General features: G+C 47.2%; 1 protein-coding gene across 1 annotated transcript in view; it reads right to left on the reverse strand.

Moving 5' to 3' along the window:
• Positions 1 to 193: 193 nt before the first annotated feature.
• ssbp3a (single stranded DNA binding protein 3a) overlaps positions 194 to 23,082 on the reverse strand; it is a 193,363-nt gene continuing 170,474 nt past the window's right edge. Inside the window, exons 8-14 of the mRNA XM_068038075.1 lie at positions 20,550 to 20,613; positions 11,417 to 11,471; positions 8,697 to 8,767; positions 8,188 to 8,266; positions 6,629 to 6,657; positions 3,253 to 3,354; positions 194 to 1,621 (exon numbers count right to left, since the gene is read on the reverse strand). Of these exons, the coding sequence (XP_067894176.1) occupies positions 1,520 to 1,621; positions 3,253 to 3,354; positions 6,629 to 6,657; positions 8,188 to 8,266; positions 8,697 to 8,767; positions 11,417 to 11,471; positions 20,550 to 20,613 (502 nt within the window). The 3' untranslated portion in view covers positions 194 to 1,519. The remainder of the gene's footprint in view (positions 1,622 to 3,252; positions 3,355 to 6,628; positions 6,658 to 8,187; positions 8,267 to 8,696; positions 8,768 to 11,416; positions 11,472 to 20,549; positions 20,614 to 23,082) is intronic.

Genomic DNA, 23,082 nt, shown 5'->3' on the forward strand with positions numbered 1-23,082 from the left:
AAACAAACATATCCAGCTCTGCCGCAGCATACTGCATTTCACTTTTCTACACAATACAGACGAGAATTTATTTCAATGGCAACTTCTAATTTTACTAAAATTGTTTTAAGAGGAAGAATAGATTTTTATCGATACTTCTCAAATAATCCTTAAGGCAGCAAAGGGTCAACAAGTTAGCAGAAAAGAATCAAAATTAAGTTTTATGTTTATATTTATTACAGCGTTGGAGAAAAGAACCGTTTCATTCAAAACCATCCCAATGAAGACAATAATTTAGCGAATTTGTAAAATTACATTTGCCAGACTTGTCTTTTTTTTTCAGTTTAAAATGCACAATTTCCTGGAGATCGAAATCTACAGCAAAACACCAAAATTTCATCAGTATGTTCCAATCTGACTGCAAATAGGAGATATACATACTCGTTCAGCGACTCTACAGCTAAACACAGTTAGAATGATTTTAAACACATCTAAAAAGGCAATTCATTTAGAAAGATCTTGCTATTCCCCCAACCCCCACCACCCCCCAAAAAACAAAAACAAAGTATGTTAACATCCCATAACCTGCAGTCAGCACAATAAACACAGTTGACGTTCCTGAAAACTCTGTAAAGGGGTGCAGAAAAAACATCCCTCAATAAAACATTAGCAACAAATATTGAACACAAAACTACAATGTAGAATTTTTTTTCTTTTTTATAACCAGACTACAAGGTAAGAAACACAGAACAGCTACAATGTTATCAAGAATCAGCACAAGGGTTGTCCAGGCAACATAATATTTTACATAACTTGATACACATTGTATAGAAGTGGGTTTAAACAAAAGACCATCTACAGGTAGTGTGTAACTGTACAGAGATCCCAGCACGATCGTAGTGCCACTAGAACTGTTTATCTTCCTCTCTCTCAATCACGTGTCTGCAGTTGTCTCTTTCTTGCGTACAGAGTTTTCCTCTGGATCGATAAAGGTAAGTAACAGAGGAATGAACCAATCCAGATTCGAGGTGTATATGTACGTGTGGGCGCGGGGAAGGAGGGAAGGGAGGATAGCGGGAGGTGGGAAAAAGATATACAATCCTCTCAAACTGGAACCCACTGCGCAAATCATCGTTCAGCTACACAGGTATGGAACAAGCCACTGATTAACACCTTGCAACTGGAGGGGAGGGCTCACAGAAGCAAGAAAAAATAATCTGCGCCACCAAAAAAAGGGTCTTCGAAAGTAAACCACATTGTGTAAACGTCCCAGATAAAATGGCTACAATATGGACAACATCGGATCTTATACCTAGACTAGCGCCTTATTCAGTTCAGCACGAAAATACACGGGTTCAGAGGATGAAGCAGAGGAAGTCTGTTCGGGTGCTATAGGCGTTTACATTTTTTTCTTTGCTTCAAAAAGATGCGATGTGTAACGTACAGTCCTTCCAGGAGAAGGGTTTTATGTCTTGAATCTTTTTTTTTGTCCTTCATGTTTATGGAATAAAAGAAGTTCAGCCTTTTTATTGCGTGAAACTCAAAATTGGGGTTTTGCCCCCAGTTCCTCGTCAACACGTTGAACTGCTTCTTGCATACGTTCTTTAATCTTCCAGAGGGCAGCCGTCTCGTCATTCTGGTCCTGGAGAAGGGGGAAGGGGAAAAATCACACGCTCATCGTCATGCTGGGGGAATACTGAAAGAAAGTGACAAAGATTACATGGGTTGGAACCAGACATCTTATACCAGACCATTTCAGAAAATCTGGGTTCTACTAAACATGGCAGATCTGCAAAGATAGTTTGCTGACACAGGCTATTCAGCCCCTAAACTACAAGATTCAATCCCCACTGCCGTGGAGGGAGTAACTACTTCATTTAAAGACAGTTTCCTCTTTCCTTGACACCGAGAGAAGGTGTTTCTGCCAATGAGTGGCAGGAGCTCCAAGCCAGCAGCACGAGAATAATTTGTAACCTTCCCATAACCCCCTCCCATTCTCTGTCCTTCACCCCCCCCCCCCACCCCCAACACCAAGGTTGGGCTTCCACTCACAGCTCCCTGTAAAGACATGCTTGAGATCAGCAATTTAGCGCACTTTTACTGAGGCACTTGGATCTTCAATTTCTGAAACCTAAAATCACTTCTTTTTAATTAAGTTTTTTCTTCCCAGCTGACTGTTCTTGGAAATTTACTCATTTCTATCTACAGTTAAGTAATTCCCAGCTTATTCATCTAGGAACAGTACTGTTTTTTTGTGATCTTTGAAAAGAGTGTTCCCATAAGCAGGGAAAACTGGCAGCATTTAGGAATTAAAACAAATGTCTATTTATAATGGATTTTTTTTTTAACCATCTGCATTTTTCTTGCCTTACTCTTTCCACACAAGGGTAACGAGTCATGTTGTGCTTTGGTTCTTCAGGCACTAACAACACTTCTTGGGAGGAACTAGAGAAACTGGGGGTTCTTTTCATTAGGATATAGAAGGTTAAGAGCCAATCTGAAAGAAGTGTTCAAAACAGAGTGATTTTGATAAAGTAAATCGGAGAAAAAAAACACTTTCACTGGTCAATCAGTAAGTAAAAGATTACACAGGATGGATCAATCCATCTTAAGAAAATGTGGGTTCTAATAATCATGACTGGCCTGCAAGTAGAATTTTCTGAGATCACTAGATGAAATGAAGCTGAATCCATAACTTTTTTTTTTAAAAAGGGAAGTGGCTAAATATTTGGAAAAAAAGAAAAAATTAAAAAGGGTATGGAGAACAGGGATAATTGGACAGTTCTTGCAGAGAGCAGACAGTGGCTCAATGGGCCAAATAGTCTCCTGTTCTGTAAAATTCTATGACCTATTCAGTGTTCTTGCCTTACAGCCACACGCATGTACTTTCTCTCCTCTTTAACCTGGGATTCTCTCCTTTTGCCACCTCTGCACAGATTGAAAAATCAAATTTAGGGCCTTCCTGTTCTGCTCAGTTTTAGGTTTTTAGTTGAAAGAATTTTATATTGGCCACACAGTTAAGAAGTGTTCAAGGAGACAAATGTTTTGTTACTTCTATCATCTTCATTATAGACAGTTTTGTGCAAAGCCAGGTTTATACAGGTAGCATCAACCTTCAAACACTGTCATCTTTTAACTTTAAAGACATATATTTTAACAAATATGCCAGAAAAGGTGATATAAAGCTTTGTTTTTAGTAAAAATAACACAAAGCAAAATCTGCCATGGTTATTTGTATTAAGTCCTTTTCTCAAACATTCACACAATACTCACATTATCATTTTGGAAGGAGTGGAGAAAATTGCCTCCTAATTCACTGTCATCCCTTGGAGTGCCTGGAGGATTAGTAATGCTGCTCATGTTGTTGGGAGAGTTCTGGAAATTAAATAATTTCACTGTCAATAAAACAAGGGCAATTTTCCCCTGTAAAGATACAACTAGCATATTAGATATAGCAAGCAAGCCCAAAGCCACACAGCTGCTAAATGACAACTTTAAATTTCAGTGACTGACACATCCTTGTTAAGTTGTAAATTTATGCCTTCGACATGATGTGTGTCGCTCCCACTGCTTTCAATGTACGGCTTGTCTGTTGACCAGATTTTAATCTCATCACATGGTACATCACAGAGAGAAAGGTGCAATGCCACTCAATATTCTGGACAGGGTTTGTGTTTTAAATTAATAAAAATAGAGGCCAGATGTTAGACCTTTAAAAGTCTGTCACTGGATTACATCAGCAACCCCTAACCCTTGGGTTGTGACCCCTGGAGTTGCTGGTTGTCCCCATTCCCAAATCGGGATGGTCCAGAGGGACAAAAGCATCCAAAACACTAGATGCAAGAAATCGGAAATAAAAACAGAAAAATGCTGGAAACAAACAGTAGTTCAGGCAACATGTGGAGATAAGAACGTAGGGCTAACATTTCAGGTCAATAACCTTTCATCAGAAGTGGAAAATCTTACAGATGAACAGGAGGAACAGAGGCAGGGAAAAGGCAAGGAGAAGAAAAAAGGGAAAAAGAGAAGTTTATGATGAGGTGGAGGACAGATGATTAAATGTCAGTTGTGATGATGGTGAAAGACAAAGAGAGGCAATATTGAGAGAAATTAGAGAAACAAACGATAAAATGAGATCCAGAAGCTGTGTAAAAGTGAAGCATGGGAAATCTGGTTGTTTACCACCCGAATTCTCCATCTCACTCTCATTCCGACTTCTCTGTCCTTGGCCGCCTACACGCAAGCTCATCTTTCGACTACACACGTGCATTCATCTGGACAGAATACTGATTTCAACAACTCCAGACATTTACCACAGCTCCCAATTACACACTCAGACAGTAGGTGCTGGCGATGTAGGGCAGGGGCACCAAAGTTTCTGGGGATTGGGAGGTGGTAGGCTGATGCCTGGGATGATCAGCACCCTTGACATCTCCCTCTCTTTATCCTCCAACAAATTCCTGGGCAACAGGAGCTTTCTCCATTTTGCCAGATTTTCCACACTTTGCTCCCATTTCTATTCTGTTGTAGTCATTCACACATCCTCTGGGTCTTGTATACATCTTTTATTTCTTTAATTTCTCGCATTCTTGCCTCCTTGTCACACCATTATCTTCATCATTTAATCACTACTGCTCCTCAATGTAGTCACGGACCCCTCTCATTTTTCTCCCCACCTCCTTTTCCCTGGCTGCAGTCTGAAGAGAATTTTGTGCAGACTTTATATAACCAAAGTATGCTGTGACTCAGATTACACATGGGGAAGCCATATCACCACCCCAGCACGTGGTCAGGACAAAGGAAGTAAATCAACATGGGGTCCTTTTGGGAGATGAATTTGTTTGTACATTTAACGGAACACTGTCCCCTGACAAATACAGCCAAGCAACGACATCATCACTGTGGTCCAAACTGCACACATGTGCGGAACGCATTTATCTGTGTGCACGCACAAAATGCACCTGAGCTTTGCCAGCTCGTCAGTACTAACGCGGGCATGCATGCCAACACATCATCACGCAAAGGGATGTCGGCCTCTAGCACGAGTTTTGGAAAGCGGCCTTGATCGCCGCCTCTCATCCCCACTCCCTCCCGCAGTCGCCGCCTCTCATCCCCGCTCCCTCCCGCAGTCGCCGCCTCTCATCCCCGCTCCCTCCCGCAGTCGCCGCCTCTCATCCCCGCTCCCTCCCGCAGTCGCCGCCTCTCATCCCCGCTCCCTCCCGCAGTCGCCGCCTCTCATCCCCGCTCCCTCCCGCAGTCGCCGCCTCTCATCCCCGCTCCCTCCCGCAGTCGCCGCCTCTCATCCCCGCTCCCTCCCGCAGTCGCCGCCTCTCATCCCCGCTCCCTCCCGCAGTCGCCGCCTCTCATCCCCGCACCCTCCCGCAGTCGCCGCCTCTCATCCCCGCACCCTCCCGCAGTCGCCGCCTCTCATCCCCGCACCCTCCCGCAGTCGCCGCCTCTCATCCCCGCTCCCTCCCGCAGTCGCCGCATCTCATCCCCGCTCCCTCCCGCAGTCGCCGCATCTCATCCCCGCACCCTCCCGCAATCGCCGCATCTCATCCCCGCACCCTCCCGCAGTCGCCGCCTCTCATCCCCGCACCCTCCCGCAGTCGGCGCATCTCATCCCCGCTCCCTCCCACAATCAACGCCTCAATTGCCGCTTCTCATCTCCGCTCCCTCCCATCATTCTCTCCCGCTCCCGCCTGCTTGCTGCTCCATTTCGCCGCTCCCGGCTCCATCCTGCCTTGCTGCTAGCTCTCCGTTCTGTCCCCCTGCAACCCCCCCACCCCACCGCTTCTCCAGGTGGCAAGGCATGGAGTGTGCAGCAAGAAGGAACGGCGACCAGTCGGGCGTGAGTGAGAACAGCGGGATGGAGTGTCGAGAAGGCAGGCGCAGGAAACTGAATGTGGCGATTGAGGTCGCAATCACTCGAGGGAGCAGGGAACAGAAGCAGTGACCGCGAAAGGGTACTGTTGGTGGGGCGAGGGGGAGTTGGAGGTAGCGATTGCAGACATTGAGGGGTGAGGGGGTTTGGGTTCAATTTTTGTGTTAAATTAAGCAGCGCCATCTTTATTACTGGCAGCTGCCTGAACATCGTAGACATCGTAGTCTGTCAATGAGGCTGCATTTCGGCATGTGCCAGTACTGCGGCACCTAGTGGTCACATTGTCAGCAAACACAGCCTAAGTAAACCAGATGATAATTATTTAGGCAGCTGTAACATGTAGGCAAGATCTGAAAAATGAATGTATGTTAAAGTGATTGACTTGATTATCCTCTTTAGATTATGCAAAACAAATTGTAAATTTGTCCATTAACTGTTCAATTCACATGCATTACCTACAGAAAGAAAACACTTTTACCAGCTGTCCTGAATGAGTTTGATGCATTGAACATTATACACTCATGTAGAAGATTAAATTAGTAGACCTAAGAACCAAACTTCTGCTTGTGGATTTTTCTACAGCGTGCAGCATTTATCAACATGGAACAATTAATATTTCTCTCCCCACAAACCCCCCCCTACCTCACTTTCCACTCCTCACCAATTTCAGTTTTGATCAAAGAACCACTTCATCTCGGAGCTTCTGTTAGGTTAAGTTATATTAAGTATTACGCTTTGTATTAAAGATTAAAGCTGGACTTGTACCTTAGGGATCCCATCCATATCTCCTGAGCCTGAGGGGAGTAACATAAAAAAAGTAGTTAAAAATGTGCCTTTCTTCTACATATTACTATATATATCTGACAATACAAGACCATATTGGAAAAATATTGCTAAAAAATCCATCATTGTTTCCAACAACATACACAAGGTTCACTGAGGTACACTGTGAATGTACTTTAATAGATGTGTAGATGAGGGTAAAGCAGTTGATGTAGTCTATTTGGACTTCAGTAAGGCTTTTGATAAGGTCCCGCATGGGAGAATATGGTCAAGAAGGTAAGAGCCCATGGGATCCAGGGCAATTTGGCAAATTGGATCCAAAATTGGCTTAGTGGCAGGAGGCAGATGGTGATGGTTGAGGGTTGCTTTTGCGATTGGAAACCTGCGACCAGTGGTGTACCGCAGGGATTGGTGCTGGGACCCTTGCTGTTTGTAGTGTACATTAATGATTTAGATGCGAATACAGGAGGTACGATCAGTAAGTTCGTAGATGACACGAAAATTGGTGGTGTCGTAAATAGTGCGGAGGAAAGCCTTAGATTACAGGACGATATAGATGAGCAGAGCAGTGGCAAATGGAATTTAATCCTGAAAAGTGTGTGATGCAATGCATTTTGGGAGGACATACAAGGCAAGGGAATATACAATGGATGGTAAGACCCTAGGAAGTACAGAGGGTCAGAACGACCTTGGTGTAGTTGTCCATAGATCACTGAAGGCAGCAGCACACGTAGATAAGGTGGTTAGGAAGGCATACGGGATACTTGCCTTCATTAGCCGAGGCATAGAATATAAGAGCAGGGAGGTTATGATGGAGCTGTATAAAACGCTAGTTAGGCCACAGCTGGAGCACTGAGTACAGTTCTGGGCACCACACGATAGGAAGGATGTGATTGCACTGTAGAGGGTGCAGAGGAGATTCACCAGGATGTTAACTGGGCTGGAGCATTTCAGCTATGAAGAGAGACTGGATAGGCTAGGGTTGTTTTCCTTAGAGCAGAGAAGGCTGAGAGGGGACCTGATTGAGGTGTACAAAATTATGAGGGGCATAGATAGGAAGAAACTTTTTCTCTTAGCAGAGGTGTCAATAACCAGGGGGCATAGATTTAAGGTAAGGGGCAGGTGGTTTAGAAGGGATTTGAGGAAAAAAAAATTCACCCAGAGGGTGGTTGGAATATGGAACACGCTGCCTGAAGGTGTGGTAGAGGCAAGTACCCTCAACATTTGAGTATTTAGATGAGCACTTGAAACCCATAGCATACAAGGCTACGGGCCAAGTGCTGAAAAATGGGATTAGAATAGATAGGTGCTTGATGGCTGGCATGGACACGATGGGCCGAAGGGCCTGTTTCTGTGCTGTATAACTCTATCACTCTAATATTTCACAAATTTTTCTCCTTACCTGACTCCAGTACCTCCTTCCTACTCGAGGAATTAGAAGCCCTCTTAGTTAGAACCATTTCTATTCTCCTGAACAGACCTCAGTTTGAATGCTGATTGCATAGACTTCCCTTTATTTTTCTGGTATGAAGGCAACTCACCTAATGATCCATTCATGTGATGGGGCTCAATTCCTCCCATTCCACCCATTGGACCCTCAGAGCCAGGCCCCAGTGGGAACTGGAGAAAAAAAAAAGGAAAATTTAATAAAAATGAGCTCTCAATTTCTATGGCTGATGCAGTTCAGTGACAATTGACAAACAATCTGCTTAGGGTGGCTACCCAAGAGTACAATGAGACTCTGGTGATGAACAAGGTTGAGAAGACAAAACCTTGAACACAAATAATTGTTACTTCTGATGAAGAGATGACACCAAAAACATTCATCTCTTCTCTTTCCAGATACCAATTGGCCTGCTGCGTAAGTTCAGAATTGTCTATTTCATTCTTTTTATCTTTCCAATTAATTGCATTGTTTTAATCCTTTATGTACCATACTTGAAAGCAAGGAAAAAGTTGGCATTTTTGTTTCCATTGTGATGTGAATTGTGATGAATCAAGGGGTTTTCCCCAGTTGGCGTTTTCTCTTTCTTGCAGAAACTACACTTACATTTGATCGGCTTCCTCCGGGTGGCACTGGGTTAATCATTGTGTACATATTGTCACTGGAATTCGTTGAATCTGTATTTGAGGAAGACAAAAAAAAGTCAGCACCTCCATTTCATACAAGTTAAACATGTGACACTTGCACAGGAAGTTTCCTTGTTTCTTGGTCTCAAGTGTCCTTTAAAACCAAGATTTTCCTTTATCGAGTCGCAAATCATTTAAATGTTGAAATAGTCTGTTTTGATTACATTGTTCATTACATAGTATTTACAGCATAGAAACAGGCCACTCAGTCCAACAGGTCCACTCAAGCCTCCTCCCATCCTTCATCTAATCCCATGAACATATCCTTCTATCCCTTTCATCTTGTTTATCTAGCTTCTGCTTAAATGCATCTATACTATTCACCTCAATTACTCCATGTGATGGTGAGTTTCAAATTCTAACTGCTCTCTGGGTAAATAAGGTTCTCCTGAATTTTGTTAATTTGTTAATGACTATCTTATACTTACGATTCCTAGTTCTGGTATCCCCTACAAATGGAAACATCTTCTCTACGTCTACCCCATCATATCCTTTCATAATCTTAAATACCTATATTAGGTCACCCTCAGTCTTCTCCAGGAGTCCCAGCATGTTCAATCTTTCCTGACAGATATAGCATCCCAGTTCTGGTAACATCTTTGTGAATCTCTTTAGCACCTCCTCCAGTGCCTCTATATCCTTTCATATCATGGAGACCAGAACTTCATGGTATTCCAAGTGTGGGCTAACTAAGATTTTATTCAAGTTTAACGCAACTTCTCTGCTTTGCAAATCTCTCTCTAGGAATGAATGTTTGCATGCTTTTATAAAATGGCATTATTAACATGGGTTGCTACTATTAGTGATTTGTGTACCTGTACTTGTATAATTCAGCTATTTGTGCACCACAAAAAACACTGCTGAACTTGCAGCTTATAGATAACTTAAGCTTGTCACCAGTTCAGTCTCTAGCTGAACTACAGAGCATGATCACCCATGTTAGTGTACAAGATGGTGTAGATTACCCAACTTTCTACAGGTCCGATATCCAAAACCTGGCACCCTAAGGACTGAGACAGTGTCAGATTTTCATAGATTTCGGAAGCATGGAGCTGGTGACCGCCCTCCAGGTCAGCTAAAGGCCAAGGATAACCATGACCTCGGATTCCCAGCTGACTGGAGCCTGACCCTTGGACAGAGTGTGGGGGTGTTGGGTGGGGGAATCCGCCAGTCGCTGCCAAAATTCACAATTTTAAAACAAGTCAAGTAGAGATTGACTGAAAGAGAAAATTAAACTTGAGAAGCATTGAGTTAACATTACTTTTTGAGGAGGATACTATAAAAAACTGTATCTTCAGTCTTTTCAAGTTTAATTCACATAATTATGATCAATTGACACTAAACTATTGCTGCATCTAAATATTTTCAAAAATGTCCAGTTTTCAGACAGCCAGATTTTGGATATTGGACCTGTCTTGGAGAGATCAGGATCTCTCCTAAAAATGTTAGGAACTGTGTTCACTCTTAGTATTTCATTTTTTTCCCCTTTAAATTGAGAACTGATGGTAACTAGCTTTTAATCATTACTAAACTCCATGAGGGAGCCCAATTAAAGGAACTCAAGTCAACAATGCATCCCAAACTACAGAATTGCCAAAGTCCATTCCTTTATGTTTTCAGACCTTCTCCTCATAGCCCCTCTTAAAGATTTAAAAAGGGATTTTTAAATTATCATAACCCTTGAGGGAACAAAAGTTGTAAAATTCAGTCAGTTTCTAATATAATGAATTGAACTTGGTGTAGCATCTAGTCACTTGTTCCTGATGTGCTTGGTACTGAAATGTTTCAAGTAGGTTAATGGTATAACAAATGAGGGGTGCAGTCTTACTACTATAAAATTAGAATAGACCAGTAATTAATGGGAATCACATTACTGAAACCAAGCACCACTGAGCAATCACTTGAACCTCATTCATAAATGCATTTATTAAACACAGAAAAATACCAGACTAAGTAAAATCAGGCACTTTACCCCAAAAGCTCTGGACCACACAATCTGGTTGACAAAATGATTCAGACATGTTCTTAGGTGAATTTTGTTTTCTACAACCAATTATGATTTTGAAAATAATCTAAATGGTCCTTCAGAGACTTTCCAGACCAATTTCGTGTACAATTCATTCAGCATTAGTTAAACAGACAGCTCAGAGAAAAATATAAAATTTTATAACTCATTTCGGAATTGTATCAACTGTAATTGTGCTCGCAGTGTGCTTTTAAGAAAACATTGCTTAGGATCAAAAGGTTAATTTATCTAAATGTACAATTAAACAAGTAATTAAACCACAAAATAAGTGCTGGTGACATAATTGAGGGCATTAGCTTGGAATACTTAGAGTCCAACACATGGGGGAACCCATCAACAGAGAATTATTTATCTCATACTGTTGGCCTTCTCCCAGTCAGTGACAAATCTGTGTGATCAGCATTTACTGTTTGAAGAAAAAATACTGGGGGGCGGTGGGGGGAGCAGACATGGCTTTGTTTTTCTTTTAGAAAAGGGATTCCTAACAGGACAGTCATTCTGCTAAAATGTGTTACCAGCACCTGCTTTCACATGAAATCTTGAGAAGTAGTTAAGACTAGCATGTGTTTAAGATTTTAACAGCAATATTGAGAGACTCAAGGGTAAAGTTGTACCTGCTGGACTTGGCATGATCGGTGTTCCTGGAGGACCTCCACCACCAGGCGGCCCCTGTGAACAAAACACACATCAGCCTCAGGATTGAATTATTGCAATCTGCAGTGGGTTATGCTGCTATAAGCACACTGATCTAAGGGCTTGGTGCATTGCCATATATTCTCAATACAACACTAGAAAGCAGTCTACTGAATTTAAAGGGGTTTCTGAGAGCTCAAAAGGAAACAGAAGGGTCTTTCCAAACAATGTCAAATTTGCCTGTTTCTAGACTGTAAGCAGCCTTAGTCCCTGGTCACAGGTCGACTTTAATCGACAACTAAAAATATTGCTGAAACATCACCATTTGCTTAGTTTTAACTTCACAGCCCCCTTCTGTAACAGCAGACCCCACTGTTTCACCCTCATGGTCCCTTGCTATGGGGAAGACTCCTTGTTCTATGGGAGCCAATATCAAATATTTTCCAAGTTCAGCATTTTGCACATCACTCAGCAAATCAGCAACATATTAAATGTTGCTGCGGTCAATTCAAGAATTAAGGTTAGTGTTACGGCCAGGTGAGAAGGAGTTGAAGGGCTTCCCTCTTTTCCCTCTCCTTGTTAGACCACAACAGTTTTAATTCTTTCTTTAAGTGTATGTACTGGCCAATTCAGTAAGTGTTTGATTACTTACTTGCTATGATCATAACAAGAATCAATCGGACAGGTTCTCAAGTTTAACAAAAAAAGGTCAACTTTATTGTACCTAAACCAAACCAATTAAATAAACAACACGCCACCTTTCACTCTCACACATACACTAGAGGTTTACACAGACACACAAATAGGTTACAGAGAGGGGAAAGGTAGATTGGTGGAGTTAGAGTCCATAAAAATAATATACAGTCTGCGGAGTTTGGTGATTTGGCTGGCTTCTAGCTGAATTCAGTGGTCCTGAGGCTTTAAGTTTAAAGAGGTAGATGACGAGTTTAGTGAGTCTCTTGGAGATAGTGACATGGATGATTTCCTCCAACAGGGTTTTGGAATGTAGCCGGAATATGACAGACAGACACAAACAGGGGGAGACAGTGCGCGAGAGACGGCGGGGGAGGGGCAGGAAAGGGGGCACAGGAGGGGGAGCGGGTGGGGGTCTTGCGCGCCGGGGAGGGGGAGGCCGCGCACGCTGTTTGGGGGGGGGGGGGGGGGGGGAAGAGAGAGAAAGAGAGGGGGGAACAGAATGGCACGTACACGAGGTCACCAGCATCCACTGCCACTTTAAATGGTCTGTTAAAAGTTTGGAGCTGCCAGCACCAGTTCATTGGTTAAGAAGGCTTTCAGCCTTTCTAAAACTGTTTGGCCCCTCCCTGACCACACTACGTTTGCTTCTTCCAATAATTAAGTCTGTCAGTCGGGTGGTTATGGTGCTGAAGTTTGGGACAAACTTGCGGTAAATCCCACATATTCCCAAAAATCATATTTCCCGTTTGATTGAGGGGACAGGAAAATCCATCAGTGCCTCTACCTTTGCTTCTCTGGGCAACACTCTCCCTTGACCCACTATATGCCCTAGGTAGGTTACTTGGGCTTTAGCAAACTCGCTCTTTGCAAGATTTACCAAGAGGTTAGCTGACTGTAACCTTCGGAAGAGGGCATCTAACTGATCGAGGTGGTTCCCCCCCAGGTGTCACTATATACTAACAGATCATCCAGATACACTACACAGTTGGGTAGGCCAGCCACTACCTGGTTCACCAGCCTTTGGAAAGTGGTTGCTGCATTTGTTAATCCAAAGGGCATCACTCAGTACTGGAAAAAGCCATCTGGGGGGTGACAAAAGCAGAGATCTCTTTAGCTCAGGTGGTTAAGGGATCCTGACTGCGTCCTTTTAACAACTCTATCTTGGTTATGTAGGTGGTGTTTTCTACTCCTATCAATACAGTATTCCAGGCAGGGAATTGGGTAGGAGTCAGCTCTGGTCACTACATTAACCTTTCTGTAATGAATACAGAGCCTTGTTGAGTCATCAGGTTTGGGCATCAGGACAACTGGAGAACTCAACAAGCTCAATCAGCTTGTGCTCCAACATATATTGAATTTCCTCCCAAACTTGTGTCAGTTTCCTGGAACAGAGCGATTTTGTTTTATGGGAGGGGTCTCTCCTACATCCACATCATGTAGGGTTAGGGTTGTGCACCCTGGTTTTTCCTTGCAGATCCCTTTAAATGTGTGAGCAGCCTTGCTAGGTCTCCTCTCTGTTCTGCGTTTAAATAGGAGAGTACAGTGTCTAATTTCCCTAACATTTCAGTGTTAGCTAACTGTACGGTAGGGGATTCGATTTGAGAATCCTCCAGGCCTCCCTCTAACTTGTCCTTACTGTCCCTTTCGCCCTCCTCTTTCCTGACAGACTTGTGCTGGTTTGTCCCTTCCTGACTGCGATACCATTTTAACATACTGTTGTGGCACAGCCTTTGCCTTTTCCTACAATCTGGGGTGTCAATTATATAACTCACCTGGCTAATTATCTATTACTCTGTTGGGGCCACTGATCCATGCTTTCAATGGTTCTCCCTGTATTTGTAATAGCACTAACACATGGTCTCCAGGCAGAAATGTCCTGGCCTTGGCATGTTTATTCGCCAGCCTTTTCACAGCTGTCTGGGAGGTCTTTAGGTGTTCCTGAACCACCGCACAGGCTCTCGTGAGCCGTTCTCTGAACATGGAGATGTAGTCTAACAGCGAAGATTTGTCCGTGTCCCAAAAACCTCTTCTTGATTAGTTTCAGAGGACCTCTCGCTGTGTGTCTATAAACTAATCCAAAGGGACGAAAGCCAGTGGACTCATTAGGTGAGTCTCTGGTAGCGAACAGAAGAAATCCCAGCCCTTTGTCCCAGTCATGGGGTTACTGATGGCAGTATTCCCTGATAATTGTCATTAGGGTCTGGTGGTACCACTCCAAAGCCCCTTGTGACTGTGGGTGGTAGGCCGAGGGCTTTAACTGGGCTGTGCCCAGATTACCCATGACCTTTTGAAAAATACCAGAGATAAAATTTGTGCCCTGATCTGACTCGATCTTGGCAGGCTGCCTATATCGGGTGAAGAATTGGATTAGGTCCTCCACCATTACCTTGGCAGAGATAGATAGCCTCTGGAAATTGAGTAGCCACATCCATAATGTTGAGAAGATACTGGTAGCCCCCTTTTGTTTTCGGCAGGGGCCCACATAATCTACCAGCTCTCTGCTGAATGCTTCCCCAGAAGCCAGTATGGGAATTAGGTCAGCAGGTTTTATTGCAGGTTGAGGCTTCCACACACAATCTGGCACATGTGGCAAGCCTTACAGAACTGCACCACATCCTTGTGGAGTTGAGGTCAGTGAAAATGCTGTCTGATACCGACATGTCCAGCCATTGGAATGTCGTGGGCTATTCTCAATATTTCCCTACGGTACCTCAGCAGCACCATGATCTGGTGAACCACTGTCCACTCTCCATCTGCAGATCTGTGAGGAGGTCTCCACTTCCTCATCAGCACCTCATCCTTTAAACAGTAGCACCCTGGGACTCCCTCTGCTTCAGCTTCAGATTGGGCAGTCTGTGCTAACTTTTTTAACCCTGGGTCAGCTTGCTGAGCCTCGACCAAGAAAGACCTGTTTAAACCATCCTCTGAGTCCTCTAACTTCTCAAAGGAGGTTTCAGATAACCAGACAGTAGGGTCATCTGTCTGCAGTGCCAGTTCAGCCTCCTCTGACAGAGCTTGTTTGGTCCTGGACCAGATCACCACAGTCAGGGAAAATGCCGGGGATCTTCTCCTGCAACTGCATGACTCCCTGACCTCTTACAGTCTCTCTAAAACCACTGGGGAAGCTATCATCTTTGCCCCCGCCAGATCATTACCCAGGAGTGGGTCGATCCCGTCCACAGGTGAACTAGAGACAATCCCCACAGTTACCAATTCTGATTCAAGGTCACACTTAGGATGCAACCAGCATAAAGGTATGGGCATATACTTTCTGCCGATATTGTTTACTAGCACTCTAGCAGTCAATGCACTTTCTGGGTAAAAGGTCATGCCTTACCCCAGCAGAAGGGATTGGGTGGCCCCTGTATCCTGAAGTGTGACTATGGGCTTACTCACCTCACTCGAGGGGTACAATATCACTTTTCCTCCAGACACAAAATCCTGGTAACTCTCAGGGATTTTGCTAAGTTTTCCCGCAATCTCAGCAGTAGGTTTACTGGGTTTTACTGCATGGTCCAGTCCAGCCTGAGTAAACCTATAGGTTTTCCCTGAAACTTCCAGCAGTCAGCTAGAAGGTGACCTGCCTTGTTACAATGCAAACATACAGACTTCCAGGCGCCACTCCTGTTCTCAGCACCTTCCTTTTTGGCCTGAGGAGGGCCTTCTGTGTTTCCAGCTCTCCCTTCTCGCTCATTGCTGTTCATCCTCTATCACCCTCCCACCTTCCATCCTTTTCAGGTTTTTGGAGGTGACTACTGAAGTGTTTCCCTTAGTGTAAGGGCTTGTGAATAAGTGTATAATCATCAGCCAGGATTGCTACCTGCCTGGCTCTTGGAACCTTTTGATCCACCATGTGGTTTCTTACAGAAAAGGGAAGCAAGTTTTTGAACTCGAGGAGGATCACCTAAGGTTTTCATAGGTGGACTCATATCTTAAGTGCCTGTATCCATCAGTCGAAAGCGAGTTGCTTAACCCCTTCAAACTCAATGTAAGTTTATTCCGGCTGCTCTCGGAGAGTTCAGAACTTTTGTCGGTACACCTCCAGTACTAGTTCATATGCACTCAGGATTGCATTTTTAGTCATCTCATAATCTGAAGAACTCTCATCAGGCAACAGTGAATAAACCTCATCGACTTTTCCTTGTTAGCTTGCTTTGCAACAACAGAGTCCAGCTGTCTACCAGCCACTTCAACTGTTTTGTAAGCTTTTCAAGAGAGATGAAAAATGCTTCCACATCCCTCTCATTGAACTTTGGTATCAAGTGGAAGAACTTGAAGAGCTCAGCACCCAGTCCTGAGCTACGGGTAACTCCCTCACTAGCAGTGCCTTCACTGGGTACTTTCAGTTCAAGCTGCCTTAACTCCCTTTGGAAAGCTCTTTCTTTTTCCCTTTCTTCCCTTTTCTTTTTCCCTTTCCTGGAATTCTCTCTCCTCTTTCGCTCTCTGGAAAGCTTTTTCTTTCTCCCTTTCCCGAAACTTTCAAAATTGTTACAGTGCAGAAGGTGGCCATTTGGCCCATCGTGTCCGCACTGGCTCTCTGAAAGAGCAATTCCCTCAGTTCCATTCCCCTGCCTTCTGCCCGTAACTCTCTCTGCTCTTTCTCCTTCTGGAATTCTAATTCTAGTCTCCTCTGTTCTAGTTGTACCTTATCTAATATTACTTAGTCTGTTGCAGATTCTATGCCTGTCTCGGGTTCTTCAGTGTCAATTTTAAAATGGTTGGCCAAAGTTTTAGTATTTCAGGCTTCCTAGCTTTTGGACAGATAGTAATCTCTAATTGCCCAACTACATTCCTCAATTCTTCAACACATAGGGATTTTAACCTGGTCCAAGTTACTTCACTCTGTTCTAGGAAGGTACTGGCCTCGAAGGTGGACATTTTAGTAATTTTGCACTGAAAACCAGACGAAAACCTCTAGTGAAGTTTTTAAAATTATTGACAGGGATCAATTTGGTTTCACACTTCCAACTTCCTGTTTGTCTTTGGGTTTGATCCCAGACATGAGCCCCCAAATTTGTGTTATGGTCAAGTGAGGAAGAGTTGAAGGGCTTCCCTCTTTTCCCTCAGCTTGTTAGACCACAACAGGTTTAATTCTTCCTTAAAGTGGATTTACTGGTCAATTCAGTACGTGTTTTATTACTTACTAGCTATGATCATAACAAGAATCAATCAGACAGGTTTTTTCGAGTTAACAAAGAAGTTACCTTTACTGTACCTAAACCGAACTAATAAAATAATAAACAACATGCTTACTTTCACTCTCACACACACACAAACATAGATTAGAGTGGGGAAAGGTAGATTGGTTGAGTTAGAGTTCATAAAAAACAATATACAGTCTGTGGAGTTTGGTTATTCAGCTGGCTTCTAGCTGCATTCAGTGGTCCTGATGCTTTTAGTTTGACGAGGTAAATGACTTGTTTGGTGAGTCTCTTGGAGATACTGATGTGGATGATTTCCCTGGATTAGAGCCGAAGTATGCAAAGGTGGTCAGTCAACAAGCAGGATTTGAAAGCTTTCAAGCGGGGAGGGGAAGGCGGAGGGGAAGGCGAGGCGGAGAGGCGGAGAGAGGGAGGGGGAGAGGCGGAGAGGGAGGGGGAGAGGCGGAGAGGGAGGGGAGAGGCGAGAGAGGGAGGGGGGGAGGCGGAGAGAGGGAGGGGGGGAGGCGGGAGAGAGGGAGGGGGGGAGGCGGAGAGAGGGAGGGGGGGGCGGAGAGAGCGAGGGGGGGCGGAGAGAGGGAGGGGGGGCGGAGAGAGGGAGGGGGGGCGGAGAGAGGGAGGGGGGGGCGGAGAGAGGGAGGGGGGGGGGCGGAGAGAGGGAGGGGGGGCGGAGAGAGGGAGGGGGGGGCGGAGAGAGGGAGGGGCGGAGAGAGGGGGGGGCGGAGAGAGGGGGGGGGGGGCGGAGAGAGGGGGGGGGCGGAGAGAGGGGGGGGGCGGAGAGAGGGGGGGGCGGAGAGAGGGGGGGGCGGAGAGAGGGGGGGGCGGAGAGAGGGGGGGGGGCGGAGAGAGGGGGGGGGCGAGAGAGGGGGGGGCGGAGAGAGGGGGGGGCGGAGAGAGGGGGGGGGCGGAGAGAGGGGGGGGGCGGAGAGAGGGGGGGGGCGGAGAGAGGGGGGGGCGGAGAGAGGGGGGGGCGGAGAGAGGGGGGGGCGGAGAGAGGGGGGGGCGGAGAGAGGGGGGGGCGGAGAGAGGGGGGGGCGGAGAGAGGGGGGGGGCGAGAGAGGGGGGGGCGGAGAGAGGGGGGGGCGGAGAGAGGGGGGGGCGGAGAGAGGGGGGGGCGGAGAGAGGGGGGGGCGGAGAGAGGGGGGGGGCGGAGAGAGGGGGGGGGCGGAGAGAGGGGGGGGCGGAGAGAGGGGGGGGCGGAGAGAGGGGGGGGGCGGAGAGAGGGGGGGGCGGAGAGAGGGGGGGGCGGAGAGAGGGGGGGGCGGAGAGAGGGGGGGGCGGAGAGAGGGGGGGGCGGAGAGAGGGGGGGGGCGGAGAGAGGGGGGGGGCGGAGAGAGGGGGGGGGCGGAGAGAGGGGGGGGGCGGAGAGAGGGGGGGCGGAGAGAGGGGGGGGGCGGAGAGAGGGGGGGGGCGGAGAGAGGGGGGGGGCGGAGAGAGGGGGGGGCGGAGAGAGGGGGGGCGGAGAGAGGGGGGGGCGGAGAGAGGGGGGGGCGGAGAGAGGGGGGGGCGGAGAGAGGGGGGGGCGGAGAGAGGGGGGGGCGGAGAGAGGGGGGGGCGGAGAGAGGGGGGGGCGGAGAGAGGGGGGGGGCGGAGAGAGGGGGGGCGGAGAGAGGGGGGGGCGGAGAGAGGGGGGGCGGAGAGAGGGGGGGCGGAGAGAGGGGGGGGCGGAGAGGGGGGGGCGGAGAGAGGGGGGGGGCGGAGAGAGGGGGGGGCGGAGAGAGGGGGGGGCGGAGAGAGGGGGGGGCGGAGAGAGGGGGGGGCGGAGAGAGGGGGGGGCGGAGAGAGGGGGGGGCGGAGAGAGGGGGGGCGGAGAGAGGGGGAGGGGGGGGGGGCGGAGAGAGGGGGGGGGGGCGGAGAGAGGGGGGGGGGCGGAGAGAGGGGGGGGGCGGAGAGAGGGGGGGGCGGAGAGAGGGGGGGCGGAGAGAGGGGGGGCGGAGAGAGGGGGGGGCGGAGAGAGGGGGGGGCGGAGAGAGGGGGGGCGGAGAGAGGGGGGGCGGAGAGAGGGGGGCGGAGAGAGGGGGGGCGGAGAGAGGGGGGGCGGAGAGAGGGGGGGCGGAGAGAGGGGGGGGGGCGGAGAGAGGGGGGGGGCGGAGAGAGGGGGGGGGCGGGAGAGAGGGGGGGGGCGGAGAGAGGGGGTGGGCGGAGAGAGGGGGGGGGCGGAGAGAGGGGGGGGGCGGAGAGAGGGGGGGGGGCGGAGAGAGGGGGGGGGCGGAGAGAGGGGGGGGGCGGAGAGAGGGGGGGGGCGGAGAGAGGGGGGGGCGGAGAGAGGGGGGGGCGGAGAGAGGGGGGGGCGGAGAGAGGGGGGGGCGGAGAGAGGGGGGGGGCGGAGAGAGGGGGGGGCGAGAGAGGGGGGGCGGAGAGAGGGGGGGGCGGAGAGAGGGGGGGGGCGGAGAGAGGGGGGGGGCGGAGAGAGGGGGGGGGCGGAGAGAGGGGGGGGGGCGGAGAGAGGGGGGGGGCGGAGAGAGGGGGGGGGCGGAGAGAGGGGGGGGGCGGAGAGAGGGGGGGGGCGGAGAGAGGGGGGGGGCGGAGAGAGGGGGGGGGCGGAGAGAGGGGGGGGGCGGAGAGAGGGGGGGGGCGGAGAGAGGGGGGGGCGGAGAGAGGGGGGGGGCGGAGGAGAGGGGGGGGGCGGAGAGAGGGGGGGGGCGGAGAGAGGGGGGGGGCGGAGAGAGGGGGGGGGCGGAGAGAGGGGGGGGGCGGAGAGAGGGGGGGGGGCGGAGAGAGGGGGGGGGCGGAGAGAGGGGGGGGGGCGGAGAGAGGGGGGGGCGGAGAGAGGGGGGGGGCGGAGAGAGGGGGGGGGCGGAGAGAGGGGGGGGGCGGAGAGAGGGGGGGGCGGAGAGAGGGGGGGGGCGGAGAGAGGGGGGGGCGGAGAGAGGGGGGGGGGCGGAGAGAGGGGGGGGGGCGGAGAGAGGGGGGGGGGCGGAGAGAGGGAGTGCATTCCAGCAAATTAAACCATAAATGGCAATTCAGGTGCTTGTGCAAAACAATCTCCAAAGTATTCTCTCTTTGGTTGGTGGCAGAAGTACACCATCTTTTTCTTGCTTTGCCAATTTGATCATCTCCCTCAATACCCAGGACTGCAGTGAACGTTTTACCAACTGTACTTCCCTCTGTGTCATCCTATGGGAATGGGGTCGACAATAACGACAGACACTTCAGTTTGAAATGTCCCACAATCATTTCAGGTCATCTCCAGGAGGCTTAGAATTTTTCATCTACAAACATCCGTACTGTGCAAAACATGCTGAAAACATATACGTACCCCATATGTACCAGGAGACGATGAGGAGTATGGAATCTGCAAGTGAAAACATCGCATTTTAGACATTTAAAATCAAATTTACCCAACAATTGTGAAGCCGGTCTCAAACTCTGCTCAAGGATTATGAATATGGCTTGAGTGAAGCCTTGCAAGAATTTGCCTCAAAATCTGAATTGATAGGAATTCAAAATCCACTTTGTAAACAGAGGGGAATATGCTTTTAAGTGCCTTTTTCTTGCCTTGCTTTTCTTCCCATTTCTCCAGAAGGCATCAACAACCCTTGTCAATATGGCCATTGTTCACATGTAAGTCTGGTACCAGTTAGCAAAATATTTAAATGAAGAGGACTCGCGACAACCTCAATCCTGTTAAACAGGAATTTCTAGGTAGCAATTAAGAGTGATAAAATTCCAATTTTATTCCCTCTCTCCTAAACTCATGGGCACCAAGAAATATTTGCATTTTATATAACACTTTTCACAACTTGACGACATTCCAAAGCGCTTTACATACAACTTCTGAAGCGTTGTCACTGTACTGTAAAGTAAGAAGCAAATCAGCCAATTTGCACACTGCAAAATCTCTCAAGCAGCAATGTGACAATGACCAAATTATGTGTTTTAGCGATGTAGGTTGAAGGATCAATATTGGTCAAGATGAATGTTGAAACAGTGTCATGGGATCTTTTAAATCAATTTGAAAGGGCAGACAGGACCTTGGTCTCATCTGAAAGGCAGCACCTCCAACAGTGCAGCACTCCCTCAATACTGCATTGGAGTGCCAGCCAAGATTTTGTGCTCAAGTCTCTGGAGTGGGACTTGAACTCAAAACCTTCTGACTGAAGTAAGTTAATGCCAGGCCAATTGTAGCATTCTCGCCGTCACTCTAGTTGACGCAAACTAACTGAGCAGAGAAGCATGGATCGCGCCTTCTACCATGTTTTGTTTAATACTGCCAAGGACATGCATTTACCCACCCATTATCAGGGGAATTAACTGAAAAAGCTTTTGTCTACGTTACTATTGCAGGAATCAATGTCACTACAGAGATTGATGAGTCACAAAGGAATTTATTCAACTCATCTTGCAGATGGATGAGAAGTACAGTCTGGCTTAAGGAAAAAGAAAATCAGTTCTTCAATTATTATTACACATTAAATGAACCAAATTTAATGTCCTAGAGCTGGGTTATTCAGAACAAGTAGCTCAAAGACATCCGTTATAAAGAGAAGTAATGTTCAGAACCTCCCAAGCACACTATTGATCATTTGGTTTGACATATCATTCAGAAGCAGTCTGACCCACATGTAAATTGTGAACCAAGGAAGCCTCTCGTGTAAGATGTGTAATAGATCATGTGATTAAGTAGGATATGTAAAACACAGACGAATTTTACCACTTGTGAACAAACTAAGCTAAAGGCCCTCTGTCCCAGCGATTCCCAGGCAAGTACCAATTTGAAGTCTGTCAACTTTTAAAATACAAAAGAATCTGACAACTTACAGATGACTAAAGATAAAGTTGCTCTGCAAAATTTATGTTGAAACTAGTCTGAACCATATTACCATATAGGGGAGATGGTAGTCAGGAAAAGAGTTAATTTATGAAAGAGTTACACAAACTGTTCAAAACAGTAGTCACTTGTGCATGGCTTCATGAGAATATACTTGTGGCTTCTCTGTTTGCCTGACACATTTTCATTAAGACAACGCCCTTTAATTATAGTCAAATAACACAAAGTTTAGATCATATGAAGCCATAGTTTCAAATAGTCTAGATTTTATTCATTCTATCTTTCTTCCCTCCCTATTCAAGCAACATTAAATCCTACAATTTACTAAGTTCTAAAGGTGCAACTAAGCCCAAACACATGAAGGGATCCTTTTCCTCATTCTGCAGTAAAGCACAAAGATTCAGCAATTAGTGTCGTGAGGCAGAGTATTTAGCACTGTCAAAGTCAAGAGACAAGTCTCCAATGAGGGGAGTCAGTGCCCAGTTGGAAACATACCCAAAACATTTTAAAATCAAGATTTAAAAAAAAAAATTGCAATGAACCTTAATGGTCTCAAAAGTGGAGATAGTAGCTCAAATCAGAGGGCACTGCCACTCACTTAGTCAAGCACGAGTTCACAGTTGACTTCCATCTAAGTCACAACATGAAAGGAAGTCATTTCATCCATCATATATGTGCCAACCACTGCTCAACAGCCTTCCTATTGCCCTATGATTTCCTCGGCTTCAAATGGTTAGCTGCTCTTTTCATAAAAAGAGTAAACTAACATTTGAAGCAACCGTCTAACAGCTCTAGCCGAGGCACACAGATTAGGACCTTAGTCTCTGTTGAATTATCAGACTCCAGCCAGGGCAGCAGTGAGTATAATACAATCTGCCTCAGCTACCTTGGATTAGCTACAGGAAACTGCAACTAATGTTCCCTCTCATAGTTATTCCTGAGCACTAAAAGAAAATATGCTTTTGCAGACATCAGATGAGGAAAAGATAGGACTCAAACTGGACTGTGATGACCCCGTGGA

Source organism: Heterodontus francisci, chromosome 8, assembly GCF_036365525.1.
Source record: "Heterodontus francisci isolate sHetFra1 chromosome 8, sHetFra1.hap1, whole genome shotgun sequence".
NCBI classification, from domain to species: Eukaryota; Metazoa; Chordata; class Chondrichthyes; order Heterodontiformes; family Heterodontidae; genus Heterodontus; species Heterodontus francisci.